Here is a 24,803-nt window from a genome sequence, read left to right as displayed (position 1 = left end):
ATAAGAATGATATTTCTTTAGAAAGATTCAATTATTTTGTTTCGAAAGAATTAAAAAAGTCAAAATTTTCTATTTTATTTTCCGATTATCAGTTATTTCATTTTAGTCCTTTTATAACTATTTAATTCGGTACCCTCACCTTCCCTCACCATTATTATGCCAAAAAGAAGAAGAAGAAGAAGAAGAGACTATAAGGAAAATTCCTTCATTCATTTTAACTTTTACCTTGATTCTTATGCCGTAGGTCTCTGTGTGGTGAGCAACAAGTCAGAGCATGGCCCTCTATTTCTCTTCCTTCATCTCTATTCTCCAAGTTCCAACTTATATGATTGGAAAGAAGGGGAGCCTAACAATTCAGCAATAGAGCTAGGAGCGAGTTTGAAAGCGAAAATGGACTCGGCTATAGTACAACACTTGATTGACAATATCCTTTCAGCTGTTGCAACTGAAGCGTCGCTGTTAACGGGGGTTCGTGATGCAATTGAAGATGTCCAGCATGAGTTGACGAGAATGCGATCTTTTTTAATGGATGCAGTTAAAAGGGGAGCAAGCAGTGCCGGAGAGGAAACGTCGCTGACACAAGTGAAGAACACAGCATATGATGTTGAAGATGTTATTGATATGTTCATGTATCACATCAACAGCCATCAAATTGGGGGTGGATTTGCTTGGTTCCTTCACCGCACAATTTATATTCCACAGACTCTTTGCGTGAGGCATAAAATAGCCAGCAAGTTGCAGAAAATCAATAATACAATCAAGACCATTTCAGAGTTGAATCAGAAATATCATGGTGAGCACATAGAGCGAAGCAGTTCAGAAGATAGTCACAAATGGGTTCTGCGGCATTCTGAATCATGTTTGTTTGTTGAAGAAGATGAACTTGTAGGGATCAAAGGAAAAAGAAAACAATTAAAGACGTGGTTGAAGGATAGAGAAAAACAGACTGTCATTTCAATCTTAGGGATGGGAGGATCTGGCAAGACCACCCTAGTTGCCAGCACCTACAACAGTGACGCTGTAAAGAGACATTTTGATTGCTATGCATGGATCACTGTCTCCCAAACATATGATGTAGAAGACTTACTGAGGAGCATGATTAAGAAATTCTATGTGTCAAGGAAGGAAACAAATCCATCAGACTTGAGTTCCATGAACTACAGACTGTTAGTAGAAATACTGGTGAGCTACTTAGAGAAGAAATCATATCTACTTGTCCTAGATGATGTTTGGGACACAAATGTCTTGGACGAACTGAAAGTATCACTTCGAGAGAGATATCCTGGAAGCAAAATCAAGAGCAAATTCTGGAGCAAATCCAGGAGCAAAATCATCCTTACAACTCGTAAAGATGATGTAGCTCGCCATCCTTTTATTGGTATACCTTATGTTCATCATATTCAATTGCTAGAACCGGAAGAGGCGTGGGAACTCTTCTGCAAGAAAGCATTCTTAAGCAGTCCAAATAGAAGCTGTCCGCTAGAACTTGAATCTTTTTCTAAAAAACTTGCGGGAAGATGCCAAGGCCTACCTCTTGCTTGAATTGGGATCTAAGTAAAACTCCTGAGCTAGAAGCAGTGAAGAGAATTTTGTTGCTTAGTTTCAACGATTTACCATATCAATTGAAGCATTGTTTCTTATATTGCTCTATTTTCCCTGAAGATCTTGAGATTCGAAGAAAAAGGCTCATTAAGCTATGGATGGCAGAAGGATTTGTGGAAAAAGTTGAAGGGTCCACTCTAGAAGAAGTAGCAGATAGCTAACTAGTAAAACTCACTTTCAGGAACATGCTTCAAGTTGTAAAGAGGAATGAATTTGGAAGGCCACAGAGATGTAAAATGCATGATCTTTTGCGAGAGCTTGCTCTATCAATATCAGTCAAAGAAAAGTTCGATGTTGTACATGATGGAGGAGAAGAAATGAAAGAATGCAGAGCACGCCGCATTTCAATTCACAAAATAGATGGAGAACTCAAATCATTTACAAATATGTCAAAGATTCACTCTTTTCTTGTTTCTAACAAGACGTTGAAAACATTGCCTTTAGGAAGTAAAATGTTAAGGGTTCTAGATTTGGAGGATGCCCCCATTGATGAATTGCCTGATGAAGTATTCAAATTATTCAACTTAAGATATTTGAATTTAAGGGCAACCTTACTTATGAAGCTTCCAAATTCTATAGGAAAGCTCCTTAATCTTGAAACCTTGGACATTGGGGACACACAAATAAAGACCCTTCCTCGTGGAATAGGAAAGTTGCAAAAGTTGCGGCATCTAATTATGTACTATTGCTACATTGGAAACTCGAATGACTTCAAATGTTTTACAGGGATGCAAGTACCATCAAATATCACTCAGTTAAAGAATTTGCAAACTATGGGTACTATTGAAGCAGATGATGACTTGATAAGACAAGTTCGAAGCATGACCCAATTGACCACATTCGGTATTTCAAAAGTGAAAGCAGCAAATTAATGAGACGGATTTATGTATCTCAATTCAAAACATGACATGTCTTAGGAGCTTGGTTATCATGGTAACTAATGAGGAGGAAACTCTTGGAATGGATGCACTCTCATCTCCTCCTCCCAACTTTCGAAAGCTTATTTTGACTGGAAAACTAGAGAAGGTGCCACAGTAGTTTCGTTCACTTCAAAGCCTCACAAATTTGCAATTGCATTGATCAAGACTAGAAGAAGAACTACTCCCTTACATCGCTTCTTTGCCCCATCTGGGACTTCTTTTACTTATTAATGCCTATGTGGGACAACAACTATGTTTCAATACAGGCTTTCTTAAGCTTACAAGATTGGAGATTTGTAATTTTCCTCCATTGAATGAGATAATAATAGAAAAAGGGGTGATGCCAAATCTGAAATCCTTAGAGATTGACAGCTGCATGGAGTTAAAGACAGTGCCCAAAGGCATTGAATATCTTAAAAATCTCTGACAACTGGATTTGAAATCTGTCTCAATGGAACATAAAAATCGCATTGAGAGAGAAGGAAGATTAGATTTTCCAAAGGTGAAGCACATCCCAAAGGTGTACATCTGGTAGTAATTTGGAATGTTCAAAGAAGGTACGTTCTCATGTTTATCTGTTCTTCTTCTTCTTTTTCTCTTTAAATGAATGGTCATTGCATTTATTTTTTCTTTTATCCTTAAAAATAAAATAATAATAATAATTGCATCATTTAAGCTATTTCACTAATAAATTTTTATACGTTTGTAACAAGCTTGATTTATATTATATTATTAATTCACTTTGGAAATGAACTAATATTTTTTGACATAATAAATAAGTAATCTTTTCTTATTAATTTTACTTTATCGTATCTCTGTTTTTATTTATTTATTTATTTATTTATGTTACCTGTGGTAGAATCAGACTCACTAATTCTTTCTACTGCAGCTTCATTGCTTGTAGATTTTTTTAGCTACCATCTTGGCATAGGCACATCAAATTAACTATAGTAATAAGGAGATAACACCCACATAAATATATAACAAGTATACATTTTAAGGCGTTATCAGAGCTCGTGATGCAATTGAAGATATCAAAGATGAGTTGATAAGCATGCAATCATTCTTTGTAGATGCTGATAGAAAGGGAGTAAGGAGTGAAGGAGAGAAGACTTAGGTGGCAAATGTGAGAGACATGGCGTATGACGTTGAAGACATTATTGACTACTTCATGTATCACATGAATCGCCAATGAATTAGGGGTTGATCTTCCTGGATCCTTCACCACACCATTTACTTTCCAAAAAATCTCTGGGTGAGGCGTCAAACAGCCACCAAGATACAAAAAATTAATGGGAAAATTAGGGGCGCCATAGCAGAGAGAAACCAAAGATATGGTATTGATCATATAGAGGGAACTAGCTCTAAAGATAATTAGAAACAGGTGGTGTGTCATGCTGAATCATCTCTTTTTTTTTTTACAAAAGACGAACTTGTAGGTATTGAAAAGAAAAGACAATCGATAATGGATTGGTTGATGGATAGAGAACCACATCAGACTGTCATTTCGATAATTGGGATGGGAGGTTCCGGCAAGACCACACTAGCTGCCAACACCTACAACAATGATGACGTAAAGAAACATTTTGACTGTTGTGCATGGATCACAATTTCCCAAGCATATGAATTAGAAGACGTATTAAGGAGCTTGATTAAGGAATTCCATGACTCAAGGAATGAAACAATACCAGCAGACTTGAATTCCATGAACTACAGATTGTTAGTAAAAACACTGGTAAATTATTTAGAGAAGAAAAGGTATCTTCTTGTCCTAGATGATGTTTGGGACACAAATCTCTTGGATGAAATAAAGGTATCACTTCAAGATAGTTGTATCGGGAGTAGAATCATTCTTACAACTCAAATAGATGTAGCTTGCTATCATTTGGGAGGTAAACATCATTTTCATCATATGCAGTTGCTGCAAAACGAAGAGGCATGGGAGCTCTTTTGCAAGAAAGCATTCATAAATTGTACCAATGGAAGTTGTCCACTTAGTGCACACATTGTTAGTGTGCCACACTGAGGTCATAGATTTATAGCCTAATTTAAGATAGGTTGTTTTTTGTAATTGTTTTTTTAGCTTGTCACATGCTCCCTATGTCTTTTCATTAATGCCCCTTGTACTCAGTTTGTACATACTACTATCCACTTGAGAAGCAGCATATAAGTTAAGAAATAATTTTGAGGAGATCATGTAGGGGAGGGGGACTAGTGCCTTGTTTCTGGGAAGATGCACTTAGGAGTTAGGTCGTACTTTCTTTTTGCACCTACTCTTTACCATAGTTCCCAAGAGATGCACAAACTACTAGCCAGAAGATGCACAATCCCTCTCCATTTCTATACCCATGCATCNTACGTTTGTAACAAGCTTGATTTATATTATATTATTAATTCACTTTGGAAATGAACTAATATTTTTTGACATAATAAATAAGTAATCTTTTCTTATTAATTTTACTTTATCGTATCTCTGTTTTTATTTATTTATTTATTTATTTATGTTACCTGTGGTAGAATCAGACTCACTAATTCTTTCTACTGCAGCTTCATTGCTTGTAGATTTTTTTAGCTACCATCTTGGCATAGGCACATCAAATTAACTATAGTAATAAGGAGATAACACCCACATAAATATATAACAAGTATACATTTTAAGGCGTTATCAGAGCTCGTGATGCAATTGAAGATATCAAAGATGAGTTGATAAGCATGCAATCATTCTTTGTAGATGCTGATAGAAAGGGAGTAAGGAGTGAAGGAGAGAAGACTTAGGTGGCAAATGTGAGAGACATGGCGTATGACGTTGAAGACATTATTGACTACTTCATGTATCACATGAATCGCCAATGAATTAGGGGTTGATCTTCCTGGATCCTTCACCACACCATTTACTTTCCAAAAAATCTCTGGGTGAGGCGTCAAACAGCCACCAAGATACAAAAAATTAATGGGAAAATTAGGGCACCATAGCAGAGAGAAACCAAAGATATGATATTGATCATATAGAGGGAACTAGATCTAAAGATAATTAGAAACAGGTGGTGTGTCATGCTGAATCATCTCTTTTTTTTTTTACAAAAGACGAACTTGTAGGTATTGAAAAGAAAAGACAATCGATAATGGATTGGTTGATGGATAGAGAACCACATCAGACTGTCATTTCGATAATTGGGATGGGAGGTTCCGGCAAGACCACACTAGCTGCCAACACCTACAACAATGATGACGTAAAGAAACATTTTGACTGTTGTGCATGGATCACAATTTCCCAAGCATATGAATTAGAAGACGTATTAAGGAGCTTGATTAAGGAATTCCATGACTCAAGGAATGAAACAATACCAGCAGACTTGAATTCCATGAACTACAGATTGTTAGTAAAAACACTGGTAAATTATTTAGAGAAGAAAAGGTATCTTCTTGTCCTAGATGATGTTTGGGACACAAATCTCTTGGATGAAATAAAGGTATCACTTCAAGATAGTTGTATCGGGAGTAGAATCATTCTTACAACTCAAATAGATGTAGCTTGCTATCATTTGGGAGGTAAACATCATTTTCATCATATGCAGTTGCTGCAAAACGAAGAGGCATGGGAGCTCTTTTGCAAGAAAGCATTCATAAATTGTACCAATGGAAGTTGTCCACTGGAGCTTAAATCTTTTCCAAAAGAACTTGTGTGAAAATGCGAAGGCCTACCTCTTGCAATTGCGGCTTTGGGCAGTCTTATGTACTCCAAGAATATGTCTGAGTGGAACGAAATTTACAACAGCTTGAATTGGAGTCTAAGTAAAAATCAAGCTAGAAGCAGTGAAGAGGATTTTGTTGCTTAGTTTCAACGATTTACCATATCAGTTGAAGCATTGTTCCTCTATTGCTCTTTTTCCAGAAGATCATGAGATCGAAGAAAAGGCTCATAAGCTATGGATGGCAGAAGGATTTGTAGAAAAGATAAGAAGGTCCATCCTAGAGAAGTAGCAAAGAGCTACTATTAAACTCATTTCGAAGAATGCTTCAAGTTGTAAAAGGAATGAATTTGGAAGGCCAAAGAGATGTAAAGTGCATGATATTCTACGGGAGCTTGCTCTATCAATATCAGAGAGAGAGAAGATTGGTGTTGTACATGTTGGAAGAGAAGAAATGAAAGAATGCGAAGCACGCCGCATTTGAATTCACAAAACTGATGGAGAAGTCAAATCATTTACTAGTATGTCAAAGCTTCGTTCTTTTCTTGTTTTTAACAAGATGTTGAAAACATTGCCTTTTGGAAGTAAAATGTTAATGGTCCTAGATTTGGAAGATGCCCCATTGATGACTTGCCTGAAGAACCATTCAAATTATTTAACTTAAGATATTTGAATTTAAGGAGCAACTTTACTTAAGAAGCTCCCAAATTCCATAGGGAGCTCCTTAATCTTAAACCTTGACATTGGGACACACAAATAAGACCCTTCCTCTGGAATAGGAAAGTTGCAAAATTGCATACTATTTATGTTTCGATGCTACTAGAAATTGAATGACTTCAAGTTTTAAATGCAACGTAACCATCAAATATTTACGTTTAAAGAATTGCAAGCTGTGTGTTCTATTGAAGCAAATGATGACTTGATAAGACAAATTCAAAGCATGACCAATGATCTCAATTGGTATTTCAAATGTGAAAGCAGCAGATGAGACGGACTTATGCATCTCAATTCAAAACATGAGACTTCTTAGGACCTTGGTTATCAAGGTAACTAATGAGGAGGAAACTCTTCGAATGGAAGCTCTCTCATCTCCTCCTGCCAACCTTCAAAAGCTTTATTTTACTAGAAAACTAGAGAAGGTGCCACAGTGGTTTCGTTCACTTCAAAGCCTCACATATTTGCAATTGCATTGGTCGAGACTGGAAGAAGATCTACTCCCTCACATAGCTGCTTTGCCCAATTGGGAAGTCTTGTACTTAATAATGCCTATGTTGGAAAACAACTATGTTTCAATACAGCTTTTATGCATGAAAAAGTGGTTGTATCAAGTTAAGAAAAAAGTTATCAGTTTCTATCTTAGACCCTATGCTCTTAAGGATTATTTATTTTCTGATAAGTATAATCACAATTTAATTATTTCCCCTTTATTGATGCATCTTGTCCATTAATCTATGGTTCTTGAGTCCTAGTTAAAAATCCTTGACTAGTTGACTTACATATAAATTCTTAATGGGATTTCCAATTTTTCTCTGTTTTTCCAATTCTTCTTTTGAGTAGCAAATCTCTTGCTTTAAACTGTATATCTACTGCATTTCTAATTGTTAGGTTGTCATAAGCTCATGAAAAGAAATGAGTGATCCAAGTCATAATTTCGAACTAATACATGTTGAACAATTTTGTTTTTGTCTTCTTTTACGTGATTGGAACTGCAACTTGATACTTTGTGTTACCTAAGTTAGCAATATCTATTTGAATTTGTTATCATACTCTTAGTCATAACTCATAAGTTACTCTTTGTTATTCAATGTTGCGATGTATCCCAAAGATCTACATCTGGTAGTAATGCGAGAATGTTTAATGAAGGTAGCTTCTCAATTCTCCCTATTTTTCTTCTTATTTTTATCTTTTTTCATGAATGGTTATTGCATTCATTTTTATCTTTCATCTAGACCCCCACGCCCCAAAAAAAAGTTTGCTTCATCTAAGTTATTTCACTAACAAATTTATGTATGCTCGACTTATATTATTTATCCACTTTGTAATAGCTTAAGTTTTTGAAACTAATGGTTTCTGACATGATAAATAAGTAACCATGTTCGTGGCCAACAATGCATGCTATTGCTTGATTGCTTGGAGTTTGATTTAGTTACCATCTTGGCATAAACTGATAAACACATCAAATTCTTTTAAATAGAATGAGTTAGCTTCTAGATCTTGTGTCAAAATACTGTTTTTAATATGTATTTTGGTGTGTATACATGTATGAATGTGTGTTTGTAGGCGTGTTATGTATGTGAGTAATGCCCACCATATGTTCCAAGAAAGTCCTCTATGAATAATGTGTGATTGGAAGATACAAGATTGTGACTTATGTAACGCTAACTTTTTCTAGGTTTTTTCATTATGTGTCCTCCATGCATATCAATAATCCTAATCTTGCTTAAGATTTTCAATTGTATGTACAGAGATTTCTTTGATTTGATTTGGCTATGATGTCTTATTATTTGTGGTTTGGAACATGAATTTGTCAGTTTTAATAAGCCATATTTCTGGTTTTTTTTTTTTTTTTTTTTTTAACTCATGGCAAAATGATGCTGAAGATTATGAGTTTGCCTTGTTTGCTTCAAAAGGATTATGTTTTGATGAGAGCTCCAATTCTAAGTATTGTTTGGGTATTCTGGTTATTGTTCAATAAATTAATACTCAAGACTTTGTGTCTTATTTGTCTGTAATAAATGTAAAAGTTTGAAATCCAAGATGCCTTTGTGGCAGTTTGTTGGAAGATTGCTACTGGTTCAACCATGGATTTGCTCATCTTTTGTATTGTAATTTGTATGTAATTTAGCTTGTGTAAACCATTAACATCAGTGTGAATTGTTTTCTATTGTTTCAGTGAGTTTTATAGTCTTTTGCTTATTCTTCTTTAACAACTTGATGAACCTAATCCAAACCAACATCAGAGTTTTTTTTTTTTGGTGGGTTGAAGGGTTTGGTTGGGTCCTAATTTTTTTGAAACTTGAGTTGGAGTGGATTAAAAATTTGACAAAAATTTCAATCCGAATAACCCAATCCAACCTTGCTATCAATTGATACTTTAAAAAAAATATATGTATAAACTCTTTAATTTAATTTATTTTAGATTTTATATACCTATCAAAAAATTTTAATTTATTTTGGGCTTTATAACTTACTTTAAATTTGTTAGTTCGGACTATCTTAGTATTTTGAGATTTATTTTAGATGAAATTGTAATTATTTATTAAAAAAATGGGTTTAAATTGGTGAATGAAAACCAAAATTTTTTAAGGTAAACTACATATTTGGTCCCTAATCTTTACATCATATTTCAATTTAGTCTATAATCTTTCAATTATGTCAATTTGGTCCCTAACCTTTTAATATCATGTCAATATATTCATTGTCGTTATACCTTAGATGAAAATTGCTAACATAGCAAACGGCCAAAATAAAATTTAAGTTTATTGTCATATAAACAGAAGCTAATTTTTTATTTTGACCATTAGACACATCATTAATTTTCATCAAAAAGATAATGGCATGGACTAAATTGATATGATACTGAAAGATTAGGAGTCAAATTGATACAATTAAAAAGTTATGAATCAAATTAAAATATAGTATATAGGATTGGGACCAAATATGTAGTTTACCCAATTTTTTATTAGGCCTGACAAAATGGTTCTAACCACCCAACTTGACCCAACATGTTCCCTATGAATTAGGTTGAGTTGAATATTTCTCAACATGTGAAATTGTTGGCTTTTAATAAAACACAAAACAAAATCCAACCTATTCCAATGCATTCACGCCTCTATTTTCTTTTTTCATAAACAACTATGCTCTTGCAACTCTGCATATCTTATGATTGAATAAAGTTTCCACATTATCTAAAAATTATTTATCACCCTACCGCCCCTCTTCGTAGCAAAATTGTTAAAACAAATTAAATAATATTTTTGGAGAACCCACAAATTTTTTTCATGCATACAATAGTGAGCACACAATTTGAATAATAGTTTGATGAACCTTTTTTCATCCTATTACTATATTAGTCTTGTAGACGTATTCCTTTCCTCGTATAAACTTAGATACTGAAATTAAATTATGGGGAAAATAAGGTTGAGTGGATATGTTAATGGCAATGACTTCCTTCACAAATTCATTGAGAGGAAGACAAAGCTGCCATGATTCTTCTTCACATAAAGCATGTCAATTGCCAGATGAGAAGTTAATTTGTCATAGCTTTGCATGAAATCAAAACCAAAGAATTAGGCATAAGCAATATGTAGCAAATACTAGCAAGCTAGAACCCATTCAATGTTTCCGAAGAAAACCATGGTTATTAACTCGTCCATGAAAGCCTATTCCTGCAAGCCCCCAGATTTCCCACCATTCCCACGCCTCAACAGCCTCATAGGAGCATGCTTTGAGCCTTTTGAGAAGCAATTGGCATTCAGTTATGTAAGGGGTGACCAAAGCAAGCTATCCCTGAACAAACTCGATGTCAAAAACTCTCTTACAATTGCTAAACAAGAAAGAAAAAGAAAGAAGTTGTTGATAATAGAATTCATGTCATTATGTATGACATAAAAGGTAAGGAACACTCAATGACGCCCAAACTTTGGGAGTATAGGGTTTATGTTCTCAAGAAAGGGTGGAACACGTTTTGCCAAAAACATAGCCTGCGTGAGCATAAAGATTTCGTGACAATGTAGATGTTCCGCCATGTTCAAACTAGGGAACTATGCTCTTCCATCTCTTCGAGAAGACTAAGTTACACAGCTGAATTTTTTTTTTAGAAGAAGTTACATGGTTAGATTTAATTGTTATCAAAAGAAGATGACACATTTTACAATATCTAAAGAATTGTATTTAAGAGTTTGTTTGGGATCCGTTTATTTTGCTAAAACTGAAAACTTTTTGTTGAAAGTACTGTAGATAAAGATAAAAGTTAGCTGAAATAATACAATGAGACCCATAAATAGTAACAAAAATAAGTTGAATAGTAAAATAAGTTGGCTTTTTAATTTTTGTCAAACACACACTAAGTCTTAAATATGAACCTTACATATCAATCAATATTAGCTAGATGTTTTTAGTGATAAGAGGGAGTTTGTATTAAGTGTAGGTATTAACTATTACTGTCAGCTAGAGTGGGGAGGTTGAGCAAAAAGATTTTCAGTTTGTCAGTATGAAGTACAGGACATAACATAACGCCCATGTTGGAGGGTTTGACAACATTATAATAGTACATTTTTGGAATGACAATAAACCCTTTTTTTTTTTCGTTTGAACCATGGATGTTATTCCCATGACTTGATCTCTTTGCCATGATTTTGTAATGCACAAATCGGCCTCGGTGGGTTCGTAGCCAAGATTTATACCACTACTAGTTGCCAATCATCTTAAGCAACAACTTGCTCAACCTTATTTATCAATCTGTCGGCTTGTAGCAAAATATCAACACGATTAAATAGTATTTTAATATAGTGAATTGATTTTTAAAGTTACACACCACGACAGTTTTCCATTTGATAGCTCAAAAAATCACCACAAAAGGAGTATTTTTATACAATAAAGCTACACCATCTTTTGCAATTCTCATCACCAGAGAGAGAGAGAGAGAGAGAGAGAGTTCCATTAACACCTTTCTATATCATTCTATTGTATGTCACTGTCTACATGTTTTTTTGAACAACACTATACACTTTTTGTATATGTCCATTTGATTTCACCTAAATCCCATAGGGATTAGTTTCAAGTATACTTCCATTTAACCAACTGCTACTTTGCTACACAGCACAACTAACCCACTCCCCTCATTCTCAATCAACATTTCAAGGGTGAGCCCTGGTGTGGACAAAGGCATATACTTTTCATTGTAACTTTGACTAGCATTCCCATTGCAGCATGACACAATCATAAATTTTAGGACTTTCTGCAACGTTAAAAATATGAGATAATTGGCCCAGAATGCAGTGATATGATAATAACAAAAATTGCTTCCATTGTCATCAATTGCACTTGCATGATGCATCTAAAGGCGTGCAGCAAGAATTTGAATACTGCTGCTATCATCAGCGCTTCTTCCAAATCTTCTTGGCTTTTCTTGAAAAATTTCTAACCATAACTGTGTCAGAGAATGTTAATGGAAGTTCTTCATCAACAGTCTCTCTTTGATCAGACCAACCTGTGGAACCACTTTCTTCTTTTGAGTTTCCCCCACTAGATTCCGTAGGTGAGTTGGGGTCTTCGGGTATATCTCGATACAAGTGTTTTAATATGAAAAGTGCAGTATCATGATCCCTCCAATAGTTTCTGTATGCCAAGATTCACAAATTAAAAGAAGATCAATGTACAAAAGCAACACAACATGCAGGCTCAAGTTACTTGTCTGTTATTATATTCCCCACTACAGAGAATGGGGATAAAAGAGAAGATAACTGTTAAATTTTTAAAACCCACAATCAAACCCCCAAATCAAACTCAAAAGACCCAGAGTTTAAAGTGATACGATTTTTAAAGTCCAAAGTTTGAAACTAACAAAACTATAAGGTTTAATTTGTAATAGTCTTAAACTTCATGATTTTAATTGGAACTTTTGAAATTATAGGATTTATTTTGGAACCACAATTATTGGGTTATATTTGAAAGAACCCCCAAAATATATAGTGTAAAATGTAATTTTCCCTAATCATTTTCTCCAATTCTGCAACTTAATCTCTTTCTTTCTGACTGAAATTATGGATTTGTGACAATTTTTGTTGCCAACGGATTTTGCTGTTGTACTTATGTTATTAATTCAAGCTGGTGCTGCAAACTGTTCTTTGTAGTTATGTTATTAATTCAGTTTCTTAGTCATAAACAAGATTACTGTTAGAAGTATATAGTTAAATGATTAAATTTACCATACCCTAATAGCTTAAGTTTTTGGGACAACAGTAATTTAACATAGCATCAGAGTGAGAGGTCCTAAGTTTGATCATTGTCTCCTCCATTCTACCTCCGATTTAAATTCCCACGTGTTGGGCCTCACCTTTTAAAAGATAGTTTCGGCTCACACGTGAGGAGGAATGTTAGAAGTTTATGGTTAAATAATTAAATTTACCACATACTAATAGCTTAAACTTTTGGGACAATCTGTAATTTAACAATTACAAACAGATGAAAAAGATTAGTGCAATTTATCAAATGATTATGAACAGATGAAAAAGAAGTTCTGAGAACATAAATATCCTAAACTCAATCTGACATTTTGTTAAAAATGTTTTAACCCTTCTGTGGTGTAAGAATAAGAAAGAGAAACGAAAAAAGAAAAACTTTCTAGCAACTGCAAGTATATAGTAATCATTGACATTGTGAAAACCTTATGGTTAGCAGAAACAGATTATTAGATAAGAACCAAATAGGATAGCTTGAAAAAATGCAAAAAAGGCCAATAAATGTAAACACATAAGAAGAATCATAGTGATAGTTGTTGCTTAAACATGGTTTGGTGGGATCAGATACATTAATCATTACATGCTAATTGCATGAACACTTTGTGCCAAATGTTCAAACGAGAAGTTAATGATGGAAGGCAGATGATAATAGTTGCACACAATGTAGATAGTGAGTACTTGCCCAATAACAAGCAATACTTGACAGAACCAAAATTATGTATAAAATGACTTTTTTTAGATAGTAGAAAGTGGGTACTTACGTATGTGCTCCAAGGGCTTGTAAGTATGGATGCTCAAATGTTTTATCCTGCACGAACAACATCAAACTATTATTGGAAAAACATATTTCAACATGCAAATACAGCTCAAGTTCAACTTAATCTTAATCACAACATTGATATCAGTTACATGAGTCTTTTTCCACTTCAAAAGTCATGTTCTTTGCTAACTCTGGAAATCTTCTTACTACTACCCACATATTTTTTTAATCCCCTTACCGGCTTACTCTTAACACTCCTTCCACTTGTATCAACTTTTTTAAACTAGTGCATCTGTAGATCTTCATTACACACAATGAACCATCTGAGGTGACTCCCGCATCTTATCCTTGATTGATGCAATGCCAATCTTTGCATCAATATCTCAACTCCTCATTTGATTTTCCTTATGTTGTGAGTCATCCATCTGAACCCTCTTAACATTCACATCATGGCATTTAGCTTAATGCTGCCATGTCTAAGACCTACATGAGCTGGGTACACAGCACCATGTCCATATCCTTGTTTTAAGATTAGCATGCAACAAGGTGGGGATACATACAAAGAATCTAGCAAGAAAGCTGTTCCAATGATCAGATTAGGTCCTTGTATGTTGAACTGGTACTACCTTATCCATTTTTAATGAGTTCTAACAAGTAACAAATGCAAGATGCTAATCCCAGTTATCATTAGAAATATATGTGCAGTATCAGTATGTGCATGTGCATGACCATGTACATGGTTGTAAGATATAGCATCAAATTGGTAAAACAACGCACTTGAAGCATGTGATCAATCCGTCCTTCTTCACTTCGAGTTAATCTCCGAATCATAAGAGAACCATATGATCTCCCCTCTTTTTCTTGGGAATCCTCTCCCTCTTCTGCAATATAAACATTAGAATTTTTACACGTATTAATAATATAGATCAAAGAATATAAGATTGATTAAAATACTTCTCCACACAACCGTAGATAGGCTTAAATAGCAAAAAATGGATTTCCATAATAAATACTGATTAGTTTGAGCCACCACTCAGTGGAGCTGGATTATAGTATCAAAATTATTTTTTGGTCGTGGGGCAACAGTTTGATTTATTTTTCTCTGTTTTTCTTGTTTCTTTTAGTAAAAAAAAACAGGGGCATGGAGAAAGGGGGGTGGGGGGTTGATGCAGATACTTGGAAGAGTACCACTCTGTTAAGATATATTACCCCAATCCTCCTTACCTTTATGAACAGAAGGAGGAGAATATGAAATAACAATGAAAGGGAGGAAACAGGAAAAGTAATGCAAAACAGAAGGGTGAAAGATTATGTTACCTTCTAGTCTATCCATGCTTCTGGATTGGCAAACTGTGAGTACTTTGACCTGTTTAAACAGCATACAGCTTAGAACTTAATATCTTGTATGAGTAAAAAACAAACACCACACACATATAATATGGTAAAATGTAACAAAGCGATTGAGGGGCCTGACTGAAGCTCAACGTCACTCAGTACTATAAATGAATACGAGAACAGTTAATCATAAACAGAAACAATATGAGATTATTTATATTTACATGATTACTTATTGAGCTAGCATTCTATCCTCCCAAACTGGAAACCAGCCCAACCAGCGTAGTCAATTTGGATGCACATACACACTACTTCATTCAAAGTTGAGAGAAATGGGAACCTGACAATGGCCATGCTAAATTATGGGTCAAGCCAAAATCAAACCCACCAATCAAGTAGAAGCTTTAGTATATGTGACAATCTTAAGATTAGTTTGGAAAATATTTCAACTTCTAGGATTAGAAGAGGACGAATGTTTACTTTTAACTTTTTAGCAAAAATAAACTATTTAAAAGTCACATACATAAGTATATAAAAGTGGTATTTCCAGATTAAGGCATTTCTTCCAGATTTAAATTTATAACTAGTGGTGTACAAGTGCCATTGTACTTGAAACCAACAGATTCAAGAGCTCAAACTCCAACATTATTTTTATAAGTGGCAAGTTATACATGCATCTAGTGGATTTCAAAATCTGTCCACCCCATTCTAAGGGGCAAGGAAGTGCCAATTGAGCCAATTGAGCCACAGCTCATTGGCAAATCCACCTTTAAATTTCACCAAATAGCATAGCCACAATTTCAAAGAAATGAAACCCCGCCCCCAGGGACATGCCCCTTTAAAATTACTAAAGAATACTCTATTTCATTTTCAATCTCATTTATCTTCAAAGAGACATTTGATTCCCCACTAATAAGTTGGGAATTATAATCCCAGTTATTGATATTAAAAAGAAAAAGAAAAATGCAAAGGGAAGGTTAAACTAAAGCAACCTTCCCCCACCCAAAGCTTTCCATATCTATATCTAGATTCTTTTTGAAGCCCCACTCAAAATGTTGTCAACTCCTTTATGAGCCCTTTTCTTACTCCTCTCTGCCAACTTCATTTACAAGAACCATTTAACCTATTTCCATAATGCAGGTACCCTAAACTGTAATTTTAACCTAGTAATATGTCTAAAGAGAAACCATATGATCACCTAAAATCTGCTTGCTCAAAGCAGGCAAAAAGGATAGAAAACTTGATCAAAAGGCAGGTGCTGATCAATCACCAACAGAAATAAAACCAAAGTTTCAGACAACAATTAAGATGTTAGCAAAAAATTTTGAAGCAGAGGGGAGCATCTCCAAACCATAGCCACATATCTACTACAATATTCTTTATCTTCCGCTATTAATTTGTAATCAAGGAAGTTATATTATCTTACAGCTCTTCAGAATGTAATGTTACTACGCATTTGAAATTAACACTTGTGGCTGACATAAAGCTTAGAAAAGAAGTTAAAGAATGTGTGTAAAGATCCAGTGACCCAGACAAAAAGAAGTGATGTAGAGAGCACAATCAAATTTATTTAGAGTTTATTGTCAAATTACCGATTCTCCCAAAAGCTTAAACTATTAGGAAATGATGAATTTAATCATAATTCTAATACTCCCCCTCACATGTGGGCTTAGAATCCCCCTTGATAAATGGGACCCAACATACGGGATTTTTAAAATTTTAAATGAGAGGTACAATGGAGACAACAATCAAACTTAGGACCTCCTTCTCTAATACCATGTTGAATTACTAATTTCCCAAAAGCTAAAGGTGTTAGAAAATGGTTAATTTAATCATTTAACCATAATTCTAACATTTATTTATTAAAATATTTTCTTATTTAAGATACAAGATTTCATTTTTGAATTTTGAATTTTAAATTTTGGCTTTAATTTTATTGAGGATTTCATGGGATGTAATTGTAACGTGATGTAAGCCTTGAAGCCTATTAAAAAGAGACTCCAAGAATAGTTTGAGACAGTTCAATTTGAATAAATAAATTTGAGTTAGTGTTTTCTCTACAAGTTGGTGGTGATTCTAAGCACCCTTAGGTGGTGAAGTCTAGGATTCTTTTTCCCTTTTATTTATTATTCATGAAAATACGTTCTGCGTCGAGAACTCTCAAAGAAGAATGGAATCACATGCCAATTATGACACAGGACTTGCCTATTAGACTCATTCTTTAAGATCTATATTTGAAAAATAAAACTCTTGCATGTAAGAAATTAGAGAGATATATTAACTTTGGAAGGGTTAATAAAGCCCACCCTTATGGAGTGTAGATGATCCATGATTGCATGAGAACGAGTCGCCAAATCTTCAGTAAATTCCTACACCACAGACCATGAGCATATTAAAAACAGGGAGAGAACGAGACTTTAATCCACATTTATGTGTTGTTAAAGAGCCGTACTTGGAATCCAATATGCAACCGCCTTCCACCCTTGTGGTAAGGTATAAGAACAGGGCGTTTATTGGTGTATTCTTTGCAGACAAGTGGTTCTATTCTGTAAGAAATTTCAAAAAATATTCTTTAATGTGCTGTAATGTTGCCATAGATTACCAAATTCAAATAAATAATATAAAAGGGAAAAATGGTAACAACTATAACAAAACTTATAGCTGATTTATACCACCATGGTTTGATGTGTATGTTTGTGCAAAGTAAAAAAGGGGTAGGTGTGTGTGCGTTGTATCAGTTTGTAGAAAGAGCAAGAGAGTGGAAGAGGAAAGGGGGCCCTTCTCCATTTCCAGCAGTCAGAGTTAAAATTTATTAAATAGCACGCTTAAATATATGTCTTGCTTACATCATTTTCCCTTAAAAGTAAGCAATGCAATGCCTTACATGCACCATTTTCTCTTTTCTTTTGTTAATATTCAACATGAGAAAACTTGTAATTTTACTTCATAAATGATATATAAAAGAGAAGGCAGCCACTCTGGAGTTAAGCTCACACAATCTTTTTATATTCTCTCCTCTCTAGCCATCAACACTACATCTTTTACGCAGATCTCATTAAAAGTACTTACCAAATAAGTTCATTGGAAGGTTGCAAGTTGCAACCCAAGTACACATCTAAATATGCAAGAGGAATCAAATAATGATGAATAAATCAATAAAAATGGAACCAGAAACTAGCACACAGAAATCAATCCACCAACAAAATCAAGAAGAGGAAAGACAAACTAGCTGGTTGAAACCACACCCGGCCCTTCATACACCTAATTCTTTTTTTTTTTTTTAATAAGTAATAAGGATATATATTCAAGAACACTGCCTTTTGCATAAAAACAAAAGGCAGAGAGAACAGTACAGATCGAGCAGATTAAGAAAAGAGAAAAAAGAAAGGGGAAAGATACTAAATGCAAAGGAGAGAGCTAAGGAACATAGGGAGAGAGTCACTAGAGGTGATTCCCCAAGCCCTAGACCAGTCAAATAGGGAGCCACTGAAAGAAGCCAATAACTGGTCATCCGAGCTTTCCAAGTCCTCAAAAGTCCTCCAATTCCACTCCCTCCAAAGACACCACATTAAGCACAAAGGAGCTAGATTCCACATGCTAGATGAGTATTTTCCAAGCCAATTCCACCAACCAAAGAGAGTATCTGCAACCATTCTTGGCAAGACCCATGAAAACCCAAAAGATCTAAACACCAAACTCCACAACCTATGATCCTTACCACAATGAAGTAGCAAATGATCCACCGTCTCCCCATTACAACGGCACATAATGCACCAATCAACAAAATGCATCCCTCTACCCCACAAATTATTACCTGTAAGGATTTTATCCCACATAATGGTCCACACAAAGAAGGAGACACGCTGAGGAGCCTTAACCTTCCATACACCTTTCCAAGGAAAAATAATGGAAAAAGGTCTTCTTAACTTATTGTAAAATGATCGGACAACAAAGTCCCCATTCTTTGTCAATTTCCATCGTATATAGTCTCCATTCTCAATGGGAGGTAGACTTGAGACCAAGGTGCGGAGAAAATTATCCACATCATCCATTGCCCAATCATTTGGTCTTCGAAAAAAATGAACATTCCAGCTTCTCTATTCCTCTATCCCCAACCACTCAAGAGAAGAGGCCACCGATGCCTCTCTATTGGAAGCCATCCCATACACATTTGGAAAAGTCAAATGAAGTGAAGACTTCCCACACCATTGATCTGTCCAAAGCTTAACTCTGCTAAATTCCTCCCAACCCCTTCAGATACTTCTCCATAGGCCACATCCGTGTACCCTCTACCTAGCTTGGAAGTCCATCCCCCCATTCTTCCCCAAACTTTGAAGCTACAACCCTTCTCCAAAGTCTTGTCTCCTCGATCCCAAACCTCCATAACCACTTTCCTAGTAACACTTTGTTAAAAGTAGTTAATTTCCTTACCCCTAACCCACCATATTCCAAAGGTGCACACACCTTGTCCCACCCCACCAAATGTGTCTTGGAATCCCCCCACAAGAAATCCCTTTGCAACCTCTCAATTTTATTAGCCACATGCGTAGGGATGGTAAAAACAAATAAATAATATGTAGGAAGACTAGATAGAGTGCTCTTAAGCAACGTTAGTCTTCCACCTTTAGACAAATACATCTTCTTCCAACCGGCCAATTTACGCTCAATTCTCTCCAAGATAGGATTCCAGACAGTAGGGGACTTGTAGGACGCCCCTAATGGCATACCAAGATAAGTCATAGGCAAAGACCCAATCTAGCAGCCCAAAAACTCTACCAAGACATGGACATTTGGCACTTCCCCAATGGGAATCATCTCACTCTTCAGCACATTAACCTTTAAACCTATCATTGCCCAAAAACAAAGAAGAAGCATCCAAACATGTAAAATCTGCTCCTCATCTACGTCACAAAACAGAATCGTATCATCCGCAAACAAAAGATGCGAGACACAAACCCCTCCACCCCGACTACCATCAGCTCTAAAACCTCGAAGCAAACCAGCCCCTTCAACTCTTTTCATCATCTTACTGAAGACCTCCATCATAACCAAAAACAGCAAGGGAGATAGCGGGTCCCCTTGTCTCAATCCCCTCGAACTCCCAAAAAAATTGGCTAGAGACCTATTAAACAAGATAGAGAATTGGACTGTAGATATGCAAGTGCGAATCCACCTACACCACCTAGTCCCAAAACCCACTCTCTTCAACAAATCTAGAAGAGCCTCCCAATTCACATGATCATAGGCTTTCTCAATATCTAATTTGCAAATAACCCCTAGAGTCTTACTCTTCACCCTGCTATCAACGCACTCTTAGCAATAAGAACTGAATCAAGAATCTGTCTACCGCCCACAAAATTGTTCTAAGACTTAGATATCAATTGATCCAAACCCTCTTTCAGGTGGTTTGCCAAAACCTTAGCCAAAATCTTGTAAACACTCCCCACCAAACTAATAGGTCTAAAATCACGAATATTGGAGGCACCATTTTTTTTAGGGATTAAGACTATGAAAGTTGCATTAAAGGATTTTTCAAACTTACTGTGTTGATAAAACCCTTCAAACATAACTAAGACATCTCTTTCCACAACTCCCCAACAATGGTGATAGAAAGCCATAAAGAAACCATCTAGACCTGGAGCTTTATCTCCGTCCAACTCTTTGACAACTCGAAGAACCTTCTTCTTCTCAAACCTTCGTTCAAGCCAGTCTTTCTCCAACCCCTCTAACTGATCAAACTTCAGACCTTCCACAAAAGGCCTCCACTCCTCAGTCTCCTTGTACAAGTTTTTATAAAACTGTACAGCTTGGTCAGCCATCTCAAATTCATCTTCATAAATAACCCCATTCACCTCCAACATACTAAAATGATTATACCTTCTCCAAGAATTGGCCACCTTATGGAAGAACTTGGTATTGTTATCTCCTTCCTTAATGCAAAGCATCTACGACTTCTGTCTCCACGAGACTTCTTCCAAAGAGAGAAGGTTCTGAGTTTGAGATCTCAACACAGCCCTCTCACCAATCTCCACATCAGAAAGGCCATACTCCCCTTCCTTAGCATCCAATAATTTCAGAGCCTCTAACAATTCTTTTTTCCAACGCTCTACATTTCCAAACTCTCTACAATTCCACTGAATAATATCTTCCTTTAAAGCCTTCAGCAAATACAAAACTAGGAGTACCTGAGAAGGAATAACGATTCCACCAAGAGTGGACCCTATCTTTGAACCCATCCGTCTTTAGCCACATGTTCTCGAACCTAAAAGGACTTTTCCCCCTTAATATCCCTCCTACCTCCACTAAAATGGGTAAGTGGTCTGAAATAGGACAAGGTAAAACCCGCTGGATCACATTCGGAAAGCAATCCTCCCAATCATGAGAAACCAGGGCCCTGTCTATCCTAGACATCGAAGGCTGATCTGAGCCACTAGACCATGTATAACTCCCCCCTTCCAAAGGCAAATCTATCAAACTAAGCTCCTCAATGAACTCAGAAAACATCTCCATAGTTGGGGTAAGGCAAGATCCCCCCCAACTGTTCACTAGGAAAATAAACAATGTTAAAATCCCCTGTGTAACACCATGGGATTTCCCATAATTGCTAAATACCAATCAGCTCATCCCACATCTGCCCCCTCAAGTTATTATCATTCGGGCCATAAACCCCAGAACAAGCCCAAATAAAACCATCCCCCATACCCTGCCAACGAACTGAAACAAAAAAATTACCCACCATAACCTCCATCTTTTCTAAAGTCCTCCTATCCCACATCAACAAAACCCCACCCACTGTCCGATCCACATCCAAAGCTACCCAATCTACATAGGGGCAACTCCATAAGCTACAAATCAATTGTCTATCCAAGCCCGCAAGCTTAGTTTCTTGAAGGCAAATAACATCACAATTCCATTCCCGTAACAAATTTCTAACAACCAAACGTTTCCGCAAATCATTCAATCCTCGAACATTCCATGACACCATTTTTAGCTTCATAGAACTGTAATCAACCTACCACAACCTCAGTAACGCAGTCAAATAAAACTATCTCCCATCATAACTAACCGAGAAAATCAAATTCCTCAACTCTCTCTCTTCCCTTTATCCTTAGAGAACAAAATACAATGTCTACTAAGCAAATGAAAACAAAACAGAAACAAGAAACATCAACGTAATAGAGGAACTATGACTGACCTGTATGCCACAGGATCAAACGGGTGAAAAATGTTAAACATTTGCCGACAGGCTGGCATCTCTTCACTTATATTTTCTTCTTCCCAATATTCCTTTCCTTTTCCTGGGATGAAGACGAAAAGCAAGTCATTAAATCTAGAACACGTATCTGAAACTACTTAATTTTATAAAAGAGTAACAGAAATTCAAAACTAAAGAAAAAGACACAGCCTAAAGCTACAAAGCAAATTAGCAACCCCAAGAGAAAAGACTGACACCTACCAAAATTCACCAAATCCGGAACAAACCTATGCCCATTACTAGGAGAACACAAACCACAAACTCATTTATAGATAACTAACTTTCCGCACAGACCTCTGCATATTTATCAGGTAGATTACATTTAAATAAAGTAAAAAAATAGTCAGAGCCCAACTTAAAATTAAGAAATACGGAAGCTCTTGTCCACAAATAAGTATTTGAATGAACATTTATTAGAAACTTTGAGCATCAAGTTCAGTTAAATTTTAGTCTCTAAAAAAGCAGAAATTTTACGTGGAAGTATAAACACATGATGTTAAACACTTTAGCTCATACTGGAAAAGAAAGTTATACTATCAGTACAAACTAAATATCTAGACTAATTAATCATAAGATAATTATAACCATTTAAGAACTTCGGAAGATTTCAGAGAGATATCAACATTCTTAGTAAAAAGGATATTCATGCACCAATACATATACAGGGTCTTAAATCCATATGCATATTAACTCTTACCAATGCCAAGACGAATATTACGAAGGGCGAGGAATACTCCAAGAGGCGATCCAACTGCAAAGAATGTGTCAACCTGATGTAAAAGATTTTAGTCATATGAGAAAATATACCCATTCCAAAATATGAGCAGATCTGATTTGCAACTAAACATAGAACCAATTTCATTCTTCTTCAAAGATGCAAGCATTTACTTTTGAAAATCCACAAGCACTAGATAAAGTAAAGAACAAGGTACTCCATTATGCAAAAAGGAAAAAAGAAATTGCACAATAAAGGATCCAGAAATCTCCCTTCTTTACCTTAAATTCAAGCTTCGTGTACTTAATATATGGGGTGTAATTCATTGGTGCATCATCTTGCCCAGATGGAAGCTTCTCATCTATGTGTTGCTCCTGAATAGTTGTAAGATCCTCCTTAGTTCCTGTATATTTTACACATCAATCAGACATATAAACACAAAAAAAGGGGGGAAATTTTATGTGAAGATTGGAGGTCACCTTGATGCAACCTTGTATCTCCACCACCACATTGCTTTTCCAATTCCACTATTTTGGTCTTTAACGAATCAATCTGAAGCAGCAAATATTACATGTTATACAAAAGGTTCCATAGAAAGCCATGAAGAAAAATGATCATTTTTTATAGTCACACCTCTTTCTTCAGCAATTTGATTGCTTTGTTTTTATTGCCTTCATCTTCACACATGTCCTCAGTCATTTTCTCCAAACCCTCAATCTGGATGCCAGAATCCATGTTCATAGTTTCACTCAAGGCATCCCTCTTCTGAGAAAGTATGTCACTAGAATCACAAAGTAATTCATCAACATCTTTCTCACCGCCTGGTTGTTTGGAGTCCATAGCCTTTGCAGTAAGTTCATCTAAATCTGAAGTGATAGGACCCACAATTATTGAGGAATCTTCAGCATCTCCTTCCTCGTTTTCAGCATCTAAATCTGTTTGTGAAGTAATCTTGTCCTCAAAGTGATCCACCCTGTCCTCAGTTTCATTAACAACCATGAAATCTTTATCCTCCAGCTTTGTCAAAGAGTCACACAGAGAAGACTGGTTGTTCACATCAGGAGATGATTCTTTATTTCTAGCTTGGTCTTTGTACATCCAATCCATTGGAAATGGGGAGGATAAATTCTCCTGATGACAGAGAATATCATAGGAAAGGACACTTCCCAACGAATGCCCATATATTGAAACCTATATAAATGTTAGCATGATTCATATCATTCTATGCACATAACTTATATTTCGTTTTAAAAAATTAGAAAAACCAGGGATGCATTCCGCTGCTAACCTTTCCGTCATAGCCTGGATTCCTCTTCAGAAACTTCAAGTATAACCGATTTAATTGGATGGATACCTGGTGGAGGAAGTATTTTTATCAATTCAAGCACTAATCATGCTGTTACCTCCAATGTCCTTAATAGCTTGAGTTGGTCACTACTAATTTAAAAAATTTACTTTTTCAAAGCAACAGCTGAAGTTGCTGAGGAAGAAAATAAATAGTTATAAAATATTTAATACAAATATATCTATTAATGTCATTTCAAAAAAGAATAAAAATCAATGTA

At 35.6% G+C, this 24,803-nt stretch overlaps 2 protein-coding genes and 2 pseudogenes across 2 annotated transcripts; 3 read left to right on the top strand and 1 right to left on the bottom strand.

Moving 5' to 3' along the window:
• The first annotated feature begins 390 nt into the window (after nt 1–390).
• LOC112022406 (disease resistance protein RPM1-like) lies at nt 391–1,949 on the top strand (annotated as a pseudogene).
• A 2,038-nt stretch (nt 1,950–3,987) lies between these two features.
• LOC112022408 (disease resistance protein RPM1-like) lies at nt 3,988–4,548 on the top strand. The gene is made up of 2 exons (XM_065760462.1): nt 3,988–4,335; nt 4,441–4,548. Exons 1-2 carry the CDS (start codon nt 3,988–3,990, stop codon nt 4,546–4,548), a joined length of 456 nt encoding a protein of 151 aa, XP_065616534.1.
• Nucleotides 4,549–5,611: 1,063 nt separating this feature from the next.
• LOC136061974 (disease resistance protein RPM1-like) lies at nt 5,612–6,358 on the top strand (annotated as a pseudogene).
• Nucleotides 6,359–11,867: 5,509 nt separating this feature from the next.
• LOC111994819 (phospholipase SGR2) lies at nt 11,868–24,592 on the bottom strand (the record flags this gene model as incomplete). The annotated part of the gene is given in 12 exon segments (XM_065760475.1): nt 11,868–12,550; nt 13,935–13,981; nt 14,711–14,814; nt 15,251–15,299; nt 17,575–17,637; nt 17,721–17,814; nt 22,464–22,566; nt 23,221–23,293; nt 23,520–23,641; nt 23,718–23,790; nt 23,872–24,429; nt 24,527–24,592. Coding segments are annotated over 12 exon segments (1,593 nt in total), but the record flags the coding sequence as incomplete, so codon positions are not given.
• Nucleotides 24,593–24,803: the final 211 nt, after the last annotated feature.

The sequence above is a fragment of the Quercus suber genome, unplaced genomic scaffold (assembly GCF_002906115.3).
Source record: "Quercus suber isolate HL8 unplaced genomic scaffold, Cork oak 2.0 scaffold_369, whole genome shotgun sequence".
NCBI classification, from domain to species: domain Eukaryota; kingdom Viridiplantae; phylum Streptophyta; class Magnoliopsida; order Fagales; family Fagaceae; genus Quercus; species Quercus suber.
The sequence above is the reverse complement of the archived record's forward strand: the minus strand, read 5'-3'. Positions and strand labels throughout refer to the sequence as shown.